At 44.0% G+C, this 12500-nt stretch overlaps 1 protein-coding gene across 1 annotated transcript in view; it reads right to left on the bottom strand.

Annotated features, from left to right (window-relative positions):
- Positions 1 to 12500, bottom strand: part of bbs9 (Bardet-Biedl syndrome 9) — a 177853-nt gene that overhangs the window by 60383 nt on the left and 104970 nt on the right. Inside the window, 1 exon segment of the mRNA XM_082150880.1 lies at positions 5874 to 6056. Within this exon segment, the coding sequence (XP_082007006.1) occupies positions 5874 to 6056 (183 nt within the window).

Genomic DNA, 12500 nt, shown 5'->3' with positions numbered 1-12500 from the left:
ATGATTGAGAGAGAGATCAAGATCTACAGTCACGTTTATTAATACAGCACTTTATACAATAGATGGCTTTAAAGCAGCAGCTTTACTGTATTAAACATGAACAACAGTGTCGATTAGAATCACAGCTTCAGTTTCTGCTATAAAGCGGCTCTCCAGCGTGTTCATGCTTTCACTCGCGTCTGAACAGAAGAAATGAAGATTTCCACCTCAGAGAAGGCGGAGCCTCAGAGCCACACCCACCTATTACATCATCACCACAGACCAGAGCCACACCCACCTATTACATCATCATCACCACAGACCAGAGCCACACCCACCTATTACATCATCGCCACAGACCAGAGCCACACCCACCTATTACATCATCACCACAGACCAATGGGAGTTCAGAGGTGTTTCTGGAAAGGTCACTTTGGTAAGCTGTTTCGAACTCCTGAAACGAACTTTGTTTGGCTTTGTTTCGGTCTGATTTTGTTAGAAATGACGTCACAACAGTTCGTTCATTTCAGTAAATTAGAGGCTTCACTAATATAGTTCACTAAAAGAGCTCATCTATAGATATGGCTCAAGGTGAAAATACACAATAAATATCTGTCCATGCATAAATTATCTCCACAATTATGATGTTTTCCTAATGACATTGAGTTCTTTGGTCTCAAGACGGCCTCATTTTAATCAACAGCTGCGTCCCAATTTGAATACTTGTGCACTATTTTATGCCATTTTGTATTGTAAATTAGTGTGAACATTGAAAAGCACTTAATGTAGAATATTAGACACTTCATGCGCTCAACTGTCACAGCTTTCCTTATGAAGAGGAAGAAGACGGTCTATTATATGACAAAAAACCTTATAAAGTTCATACACTTGACAGCAGAGTACATAGTGCATAGTGAGCATAATGAGCTGCTTTTGAGACATTTGAAACAAAAGTTTTTCTAAAGCAATGAGTGACAAGACAAGCCTGCACATGTGAGAACTGACATCAGAAAGAACACAACGACACTGGAGTCTGTTTCCACCGTATCAGAAGATCATCATCACTGGAGCCGCTGGAACTGATAAAGCACTGCAGGAATTATACAGGCTGGGACGGACACTTTAGGTTTTACAGAAAGGCTGTGAGGAAGGGGTCGGGGCTCCAGCAGGGAGACAGGAGAGAGTGTGTGTGTGTGTGTGTGTGTAAGCTGTAAGGAGGGGTCAGGGTTCCAGCAGGAGACAGGATTGTGTGTGTGGCTTTCCCTCGGTTTCTCTATTCTCTCTTAATCTATCCTATTCATTTTACAACAAAATGTCTGTTTTTTTCTTTAGCTCTCTATCTCTTAAATTCAGGCAGTTTCATAAAGCGGTTGAGGCTCATCACACTGGGATAAAATCAACGGTGGGTTTTTACTGCATTGGTATCAGACTTCAGGGATTTGATTAAGTCAAATAAAAGACTCATATTTAAAGCAATAGCCCATTAAAAAATTATAATTCTGTCATCAATTTACCCTCATGTTGGTTCAAACGTGTATGACTCTAATGCATGGCTCCGTTTTATCAAGCGGAAGCATTTCTTGTTTGAATGTGAGTTCAGTTTGAGAGCTGTGGTGGATGGGAGAGATTTTCAGCAATCAACCGACATTTCAGATACAGAGCTAATGTAAGAATCCAAAAGATAAGGAGTATAACAAGAGTGTGTGTTAGAGGTCTGCTACCCGACCCGAGCCCGACAGGTCCCGAAAAACTCGGGTTAATGTTTAATGAATAGCCTCTGATTCGGGTCGATTCGGGTTTGTAAATAAGAAAAACTATATAGGCTATATATATATATATATACTGTATATTGTGACAAGATATCACTGGCTCCCCACTCGTCACCCCTGGCAACACTAATCATAGGGAACACCTGGGGATCCCAGAGAGTGATTGACTTCCCCAAGTGAGTGCGGATCACACAGCTAATTGGCTAATCTCCCCTCTCTTCGCTGGGCAAGGAGGAACTGTACTTCTCACTACGGAACACTTCAAACACAGAGACTTTGATCGCACCTAAATTCTCACTGTTTGAACAAGACGCCTTCCGGGGTGACGCTGCACTGCATGTCTGTTCTCCTCTTTCCCCGTAGTGGAGCGCTACATTGGCGGAGAATGCGGGCAGGAGACCCCAGACATGAGGATTCTGGCGAGGCAGGCTCTCCCCCTAGTGTGGAGGATGTCATCCGCCATCCGCCGAAGTGTTGATACGTCAACAACAGTTATCAGAACGGCTTGTAGTGGGACAAAATCAGGTGGCCGAGGAACTGGTGCGTCTTCGTTCAGACTACACCAGGACCCACTTGGCAGATGCCAGACCCGCGGCGCAACCCATGGCACTTCCTAGGATGACTGAGCAGGATGACCCGGAAGCTTTTTTGCACACATTTGAGGTGGTCGCAAGGAGAGGGGGCTGAGAAAAGTCGTAATGGATCCAGAAGTTAACACCCCTTCTAACCGGGGAACCCCAACAAGTTTATTTCTCCCTCCCACCAACCTACCTGGATGACTATGATTTTCTGAAGAAAGAGATCCATCCTGGCTCAGGTAGGACTCTCCCCTGTCTGTGCTGCTCAGAAGGTCAATGATTGGGTGTATGATACGCAGGTACCCATCCGCATACAAGCGGCCCAACTGACCCGACTCATTAAGCTATGGTTGTTGACAGATGATGTCACCGTGACTGAGATCGTAGAGAAGGTCATTGTGGATAGACTGCTACGCGCCCTACCCCGCCCACACTGACGCACTGCTGGACTACAAAATCCACAAACATTAACAAAGCTGGTGTAGGCAGTGGAGCTGTCTGAGGCCACAGTGGCAAGGGAATCGGGAGAGAGAGCTGCCTCCTTTCCTCTGAGGGGTACTGGGGAGCAGCGAGGGATGAACGGCCCCCACAAGTCGGTGAGACTGGCAAACCCTTTTCGAGCACCTGGGGCCGTATTCACAAAGAATTTTAAGGCTAAAAGTAGCTCCTAACTGGCGAATTTAGGAGCAACTCCTAAAAATAATGGGCGTGTCACTCGTAACTTTAGGACTCCTAATTTTTTTGACTAAGAGTAATTCACGAAGCATTTTAGCCCTAAAAGTAGCACCTAAGCCTGGGACAGCTTAAAAGAAGTCGAGAGGACTCCTAACTCACAAACCGCTTTTTGTGGCATTTCACGTTGCAATGTTTTGAAATGCGTATGCGGCGGCTACAGGAGCTTCCCATCGCGAGGGAACAATTTTGCATTGGATGCAATAACGCCACCAACAACAACCAAAACTAGGCTACTCATTGCATGTAAACTAATTGTAACGTTTCATTGTGAATCAAAAATGTTCTTCTCTTTGCAAACGTAGGCAGAGGCATATAGAGACAGATTAATTCAATAATGTTGCAAAGATATTGCATCAATCCATATGTTTCATTAGGCTACTATATATTTGTTTTGCCTTACTCTTTATTTATTTAGGCTATTTATTCAGTTATTCATCATCTTCCGTCCTTCGCACTACTTGTGTAGCGCACGCATTCTCAGACCTGTCACCTGTCACTCATCATCGTAGGGGAGGTGTTTGGAATCATTCCCGCATTACAATCATCAGCCAATCAAGGTGGTCACTTCAGTCAAGCTCGTGCATGAGTAATGACGTCATCCATAGCAACGAAGACTCACTCTTAGTTTAGGAGTTTTCATTTTTCTTTACTAAGAGTAGGTCTGAAAGGCGTTGTGAATAACTTTTAAGAGAAAACTCCTAGCTAAAATCTTTTAGTGCGATTTAGGAGTACTCCTAGTGGTAAGATAAAATGCTTTGTGAATACGGCCCCTGGACAGTGTTATGTGGGAGTGTTCTAATCTGTGTTTCATTGCAGTTTCCCTGGTAGCTCACCTGCAATCAACCGGTTAATTGGTGTCACCTGATGGGAGCAATTTAAATCTAAGACACATGCACATGCATTATGATAATTATGCCACCTGCTATCCTGAGTCTGTCCCTCTTCGACGAGCCACTGCCATCGCCCAGGCGTTGTTTGCCCTTTGCAGCCGAATGGGGATTCCATCTGAAATTCTGACAAACCAGGGCACGCCCTTTGTGTCCTGGGTCATGACCAGTCTGTGTAAGTTGCTGCAAGTGAAACATCTCCGCACCTCAGTGTACCACCTCTAGACCAATGGCCTGGTGGAACGCTTTAATCAGACCCTCAAGCGAATGTTAAAAAGGGTGGTGACTGAGGACGGACGCGACTGGGACCGAATGATACCTTATGTGCTCTTTGGGATACGGGAAGTACCCCAAGCATCCACCGGCTTCACCCCCGGGTTTGGACGACAACCCCGCGGGTTGCTAGACATTGCCAAGGAGGCCTGGGAGCAACAACCTTCCCCCCCATAGTATGGTGGTTAAGCATGTTCGTGAGATTAGATAAATATTTGAACGGATAATGCCTCTGGTCAAGGACCCCTTTATTGAATCACAACGTGCCCAGCAGCGACTCTACGGTTGGCCAGCACAACCTCGGGAGTTCCTTCCTGGCGACCAGGTCCTGGACTTTGAACCCAATGAGGCCTGTAAATTCCTGGTCTCTGTCGTTGAGAGAGTCAGACCTGTAAATTATAGGCTGCATCAGCCTGGGAGACGAGGGGGTGAGCAGATCTACCACGTCAACCTGTTAAAGCACTGGGACCCAGAACAGCCTGCGGTGGCCTTGATGGCAGACAAAGTTGATCCTGTGGTAGACCTGAATCCACAGCTCGACCCACACCAAAAGAAAGAACTGGGAGCCCTGATCTGAAGCTTCCGTGATGTATTCTCCAACTGTCCAGGACGCACTTATGTCCTGTCACATGACATGGCCTACCAAATTCCGGAGTCTCGGCAGCAAGCCATTGAGGAGGAAGTGGAAAGGTTGTGCTAGTCCCCCAGCCTGACAGCACCTTCCGCTTCTGCAATGACTTTCGTAAGCTTAATGAAGTGTCGGAGTTTGACAGCTACCCCATGCCCCGGTAGAATGAACTCATTGAACGCCTCGGTAAGACCCGGTATATCTCCACGCTGGACTTGACAAAAGCAAGTACCCCTCTCCACTTCGGAAAAAGAGAAGACCACCTTCAATACTTCGTCAGGGCACTGGCATTACCGGGTCTTACCTTTCGGCCTGCATGGGGCACCAGCAACCTTCCAAAGGCTGATGGACTGAGTGCTTCGACTACACCAGGCCTATGTAGCTGCCTACCTGGATGATGTGGTAATCCACTCTGAGAGCTGGGAGGAACATTTACTTCGACAGAGGGAGGTGCTGACTGCGCTACATTGGTCTGGACTAATGGCTAACCCTCAAAAATATAATCTGGGGCTTTCGGAGGCACGATACCTGGGTTATCGCATTGGAAGGGATGAACCGCAAGAGGGAAAAGTAAAGGCGAGAATCCCCGGTCCCTACAAAGAAACAGGTACGTGCCATGCCTTCCTGGGGTTATCCGGGTATTATAGATGTTTTATTTGGAGATTCTGGAACAGAGTACAATGGGATGCTGCAGCCGAGAGAGCCTTCCAAAAGAATACAGACAGCGCTGACCTCAGCGCCAGTGCTACATGTCCCAGATTTCTCCCTGCCATTCATCCTTTAATGAATGGCAGGTCGGGTCGGGTTAAATGATTTCGGGCTTCAGTTTAAAGCATGTGCAGACCTCTAGTGTGAGTGTGTTCTCTCACCAGTTGTGGTGTGTTGTGAAGTAGTGGCAGTAGTGTGTGTGTGTTCTCTCACCAGTTGTGATGTGTCAGTCAGCAGTGGCAGTAGTGTGTGTATGTGTTCTCTCAACAGTTGTGGTGTGTCGGTCAGCAGTGGCAGTGTGTGTGTGTTCTCTTACCAGTTGTGGTGTGTCGGTCAGCAGGGGCAGTAGTGTGGCCTCCAGGATGTCGCTCTGCTCTGAGTTCAGTCTCTGCCACAGAGACAGCAACAGGATGAGCAGGTGAGTCGCGCTCCTCAAACGCACAAACGCCTGGTTTAAACGCTCCCGGGTGTCTTCTGCTGCGTCTGCTAGTGCTAGAACCTGAAACACACACACAATTCCCATCAATCTCGTCCATTAGATTATCATTATTTGAATAGTACTTAGCACTATTAGTAGTAATGAGAATGAACATGCTCCTGAAAATCAGGCTTTACTGTCTTTATGCCCAAAAAAAAGTTCTCTTTTAATTATCATATCAGTAAAATCTGACCCGGATATAGTCTTGACAGGTTATGTAGAATTCACAATAAGATGTTTCTTGTCATGAGGAAATTGAAATATGATCTTGGACGGTGTGAGCCATTAGTGCGCCGCTTAAAGCCGGTTTCAGTAGTTTTTTTATAAAGTTCAATGAAGAGTGGGAAATGAGAGGCTGCTGAAAGAGCTAAACGAGTGAACATAAACAGAATGAGAGAAAAAGGAAAAAAGGAAACGTCTCGGGTTACGACTGTAACCCTTGTTCCCTGAGAAGGGAATGAGACACTGCGTTGTAACGACACTTTGGTTAACGGACAATGTTGGGAAGACTGTTCCAAAGCTTTGGTGCGAAATAGGAAAAGGATCTACCGCCAGCAGTCGATTTTGATATTCTAGTTATTATTAACTGGCCGGAATTTTGACATCGCAATAGACGTGAAGGACTATAATGCGTTAAGAGCTCGCTAATGTACTGGGGAGCTAAAACATTTAGTGCTTTGTAAGTAATCAGCAATATTTTAAAATGTATACGATGTTTAACCCTCTGGGGTCTGAGCTGTTTTCTGGCCCTGGAGGTGTTCTGACATGCTCTGACATTTGTGCTTATTTCTGTTACTTGTGACATTGTCATGGCTAAAGTCTTATTACACTGTATTTAGCACAAACTCTGCTACAATAATATATCAGCAGCATGTATGTAAAAGTTTGTAGTTTTGAGATAATGACATTTATGCGTGGTTTGTGAAATACAAAAAAAAATTGTCACTGAAATAAGGCCATGAAACCCATACTGATTATTTCTTCACAAGACTTTTGAAAATTGTATCACGTAGCCTAGAATATTTGCTCCAAAACTATGTGAAAATCACCCTGACTGCTCATTCAGATAAGACAATATATTGATTTAAAGTGATGATTTTCTAAGACGTGTTTTGTGTGAGAAAGCCTTATGCGAAGAGGCGTGATCATCTCATTAATATGTAAGCATTTAACACCTGAGAAAGACAAAGACACTCCCCTAAATGCCCTATTAGGAGCTATCAGGCCCTGTCATTCAGAGCAACCTTGCACAAAGAATGAGGAGATTTAAAAAAGAATGGTTTTTAGATTGTTTGGATTTATTTACAACACAACATAATCCAAAGATACACAACAAATGACAAAAGAGCACATTGAAAACAATGATCCAAAGACAGAGACCTTTGTGCCATTCCTAAAAACATTGTACATACCTTTCATTTCCAAGGTGTTTGATTTTCACTTTACCATTCATATACAGAGACTCATGTGAATGTTGAAGTCAGCAGGACTCAGTTGCATCAGGGCCCTGTAAAAAAAACAACAAAAAAAAAACCTGTGAACATACTGATATCAAGAGAAACTATAGGGCTGCACGATTTTGGGAATAGATTTTAGATTTTTCTGGTTAAAATTTATTTTTAAAATTCACAGAATACACACACAAATGTTTCCAACAATATATAATGAGCAGGTTTGTTGTGCCTTGTAGGCATAGGCTACGCAGTGCTGCATAAAATAATAATAACAATAAATTAAATCTTCCAAAAGATTTCAGGAATAACTACGCTAGAGAAAAATATATTGATTATCATATGTTACTTCAAATGTTTCCATTCGTTATGATGATATGAAATGAGATAATAGTAAAAACATAAAGCCTAATGTTTGGTGCATTTTGCTGATACATTCAAACACGCAGCATGCTCCAAAATATGAAACATTATGGTTACCATATTATACATATCTATGTTTGAGCAGATATCCACAAACAGTATTTAACAGTAAACACGGGTCTAAATATTGTAATATTCACCATAGCAACAGTTCAACTGCAATGTGAAGTTTATGCAACAATAACATTAACTAATAAGTAAGAATTTCTTACCTTACATCTTTCTTGTCTTCAAATCGCGTTCTTCTTCTTCTGAGTTAAATCCAATGTAAGCTCACGGCGCGTCTTTCAAACTCGACGAAAAGCAGAGACTTGTTAAGTGTTTTGGTGTTTTGTGTTTGAGGTAACGAGGGCGTTCGCGTCCCATGTGGAGATTTGCATGTGAATCTCTTTTGCGCGAGTGGGCGTGTCGAATTAAAAATAATTAGCAAGCGTTTGAGATCCTGTTGGTTTTATACAAATTACTTAAACAGAGAATATTTGTTTTCAGTTTGAATCCGATCATTTAAAAGTACACACTTAAATGTGTATAAAGGTATATGGCTCATAAATGTGTGACAAGTATTCGCTGAGTTTTGTTTCAGTTTATAGACGTGCTCAAGAAAAAAAAGTTCACCGCAACGGAGAGGCAGAACGCACACCCTGTTTATTTTCTTTATTTTACAAAAGCACAATGTTTTGATTTGATTGTAAGTGGACACATACAAAAGTAGAAATATCACAGATTCTTTTTTTATATTTCTTTTTTCTGTATGACCATAAATGACGGAGTAATTTAAGTTTATTGTGCTACAATGTGAAGAAAATCCAGCAAAACGCGGGGGCGAGTTTGCCGACCTCAGAGGGTTAATAGAGAGCCAATGCAGTGTTGACAGAGCTAATATGGTCGTACTTCCTGGTTCTGGTAAGAACTCAAGCTGCTGCGTTTTGGGCCAGCTGTAGTTTGTTTATTAAGCGTGCAGGGCAACCACCCAGTAGAGCATTACAATAATCTAGCCTTGAGGTCATGAACGCATGAACTAATTGTTCCGTATTTGTCATTGAGAGAATATGACATAATTTAGATATATTTTTAAGATGGAAAAAGGCGTCTTTACAGATACTAGAAACATAATCCAATAATTAGAATCTCTGTTTTTTCAGAATTAAGTAGAAGGAAATTACTAGTCATCCAGTTTTTTATATCAGCTATGCATTCCATTAAATTTGTGAATTGGTAAGTTTCGTCGAGGCGTGAAGAAATATAGAGCTGCGAATCATCAGCTTAACAGTGAAAACTAATGCCATGCTTCCTAATGATATCTCCTAAGGGTAGCATGTACAGAGTGAACAGCAACGGTCCTAGTACTGAGCCTTGTGGTACGCCATACTGAACTTTTGATCGATAAGACATCTCTTCATTTACTGCTACAAACTGATAACGGTCAGATAAGTATGATTTAAACCATGCTAATGCAATTCCACTAATACCAACATAATTTTCAAGTCTATTTAAAAGAATGTTGTGGTCAATAGTGTCAAATGCAGTACTAAGATCGAGTAACACTAATAGAGAGATACAACCACGATCGGATGATAAGAGCAAATCATTTGTGACTGATGAGAGCTGTCTCAGTACTATGGTGCGGTCTAAATCCTGACTGGAAATCCTTGCAGATACCATTTCTTTCTAAAAAGGAATAGTTGTGAGGATACCGCCTTTACCACACGGATGCCCTGAAGCCTCAGCAGAGCTAGAGCTACATCCATGGAGTTGGTGAATGTGTGAGGGGAGAGTGCTAGGCCGAACGAAAGAACCCGATATTGGAACGCTTCTCCCCGAAAGCGAACCTCAGGGACTTCCTGTGAGATGGAAGGATGGATATGTGGAAGAATGCGTCCTTCAGATCTATCGTGACAAACCAATCCTTGGATTTGATCTGACTCACGATTGTGGGAATAGTGAGCATCTTGAACCTGAATCTCCTCAGAGACCGTTTCAAGTGCCTTAGATCTAGAATTAGACGCAACCCCCCATCCTTCTTGGGAACTATGAAGTAGCGGCTGTAAAACCCGGACTCCTTGTCCAGCGGAGGAACACACTCTATGGCCTCCTTTACCAGCAGGGAGTTTACTTCTTGTTCCAATACCCGACCCTGCACTGGGTCGACTGCAGTCCACACCACCCCGCTGAATTTCGGTGGGCGGAAATCAAACTGCAGTCTGTAACCCTTCTCTATCCTACGCAGGATCCATGGAGAAATATTTGGTAGGTTTTGCCATGCCTCGAAATATTCTACTAAGGGAACCAGGACGCGACTGCTGCCTGGCCGCAAGCCTGTGGGGCAGAAAGTGCAGCGTGCGTTCGCTGGAAACCACCTTTTCGCCACCTGAAACCTGTGTTGCCGAACAGGCCAGAAGGTGAAATCGGGGCATCAAGGAGGAAAGCCCTGTCTTTCTCCATGATGCCCGACAGAACCACAAGTGCCTCTCCGTGACCACCATAGCCACCACAGAACGGCCGATGGCGCAGGCCGTTTCTTTGGTGACACGGAGAAACAAGTCTGCAGCCTCACAAAGCTCAGCAATATCCTCAGGTGTTGGTCCCTCGCCCTCATAAATATCCTTGAGAAGGTCGGTCTGGTAAACACTGCCATTGTATGCATGCAAGCACCAGTCCGACCCGCAGCCATATAAGCCCTGCCCAACAAAGTAGATGTATGACGGAAGGGTTTCGTGGGCAGCACCGGGGTTTTTAGGGATGATGCAGCGTTGGGGGAAAGATAACTAGCCAAAGGCTCTTTCACCCGCGGCATCATCCCATAGCCTTTCTCTCTCGCCCCCATTATCTTACTGTAATCTAATACTGGGGGGTTGGGCAGACGAGAGGTGTGTGGTTTGTTCCACGATTTACACAACTCGTTGTTACTTGTTGTTGTGTAAATCGGGAAAGAATGGCAAACCCTGGTGATGAGGTTGCTCTCTGTGTTCCAGGAAGTTCCAACTTGTTTTTCGCCTGCGCTTCCTGCCTTTCACGTGGCCAGCTGATGCTTAGTCTGTCCACGGCACGAGAAACAACCTCTACCAGCTCCTCATATGCGGGGACATGAAGTGGCGAATCTTTAAAATCCCCGCCTTCAATGCTGAGCACATCCACTTCCTCAGAAGCAGACAGCTCAAGCATCGGGTTCTCCACTCGTGGGCGAGCTTTCGCACGAGGAAGGAGAACATCAGAACGAGGAAGGAGTGCCTCAGCAGTCTCAGGGTCCCCTGCCAGATCCATCTGCGAACCCCATGATGTGACCCAAACCACGGGGAACGCAAGCCTGGCCATTGTCATTAAAAATCTCCCCTCGAGAGCTGCCTGAGCGTGCTGCGCTCCCAAGCAGTGCAACACATTTGGTGTGTGTCCCCATCAGATACATATCTCGGACGGCGATGCACACACCTCTTAAACTGCAGTTGGCTCGCCATGGAAAATGAACGTTCCCCAAAGGGTCCCTCGAAAGGGAACACACACACACACACACACACACACACACACACTGCTGCACGACACGCCACAACTGGTGAGAGAACACATACACACTCACACTCACACTCACACAGACACACACACACACACACAATCTTGTGTTCAGCCCAACACACAGACCTCACCTGTAGAGTCAATCATACTGTGCCTGAAGACACTCGGCACTAAGCACAATGAAGCAGTGTTTGAGAGAGGCATCTGCTATTAAAGATCAGGCTGTAGTGATAAAAAGCTCTGAACAGCCAATCCAAATAGAGCTTCAGTGAAGGAGCGTTTGTGAGCGAGAGAACAAGAGCTGATTGATGCCAGCTGAGAGAAAACAAACACACATTTCAGGTTCTCAGAGAGAAACTACTGCATGAGGAATCGCTGAAACACCCTGGAGAAAAGATGAGAGGCATTTCTTGGGCTTGTTTAGTAAAGAACAGAATATTTAAAAAATAAAATAAAATAAAAAACAAGATGAGAAAATATCAAGAAATGCCTAAATTACCATGAAATCAAAATGGCTGATTCTTATTTTAAGGAATATTGCAGTGTTTATTGTAAATTATTTATCAGTGCACAACATTATTGTGTTAATAATGTTGAATCAGAATAACTTCCTCTTGCAGCATCTCTTCTCTGATGACGAGGGCGGGGCTTTAACCTGTCACTCACATGAGATCAGCCAATAGCAAACCACAACCATCCAATCAACTCCCCACAGACACAATCAAGCCCCGCCCACATTTGTTCTTGTTCCAGAAGCGTTTCACTCGACACAATATACGACACAATAGGGAAGAGATGAGCACAATTTACATTTCATGCCAACTTTAAATACTGTAATTAAGTACTTTATTTAAAGCAGAAAACTAAAAAATATTGGAGAAACAGGAAGTGGGTTTTCATTAAGTTCATTATGTACAAGGTTAAGTATCACTTAAGATGAGTTCGATTAGAAACCACTATCTTGAAGAACTAAAATTCGCTGCTGGTTGGAAAAGAGCTGAACCAGCTGGCGGAGCGTTAGACCCATCGGTGCGGTCAGCTCTTACCCACGGGCACATTCTGCAGAAATCATATACTCTAAAAA

Source organism: Leuciscus leuciscus, assembly GCF_965113295.1.
Source record: "Leuciscus leuciscus genome assembly, chromosome: 20".
NCBI classification, from domain to species: Eukaryota; Metazoa; Chordata; class Actinopteri; order Cypriniformes; family Leuciscidae; genus Leuciscus; species Leuciscus leuciscus.
The sequence above is the reverse complement of the archived record's forward strand: the minus strand, read 5'-3'. Positions and strand labels throughout refer to the sequence as shown.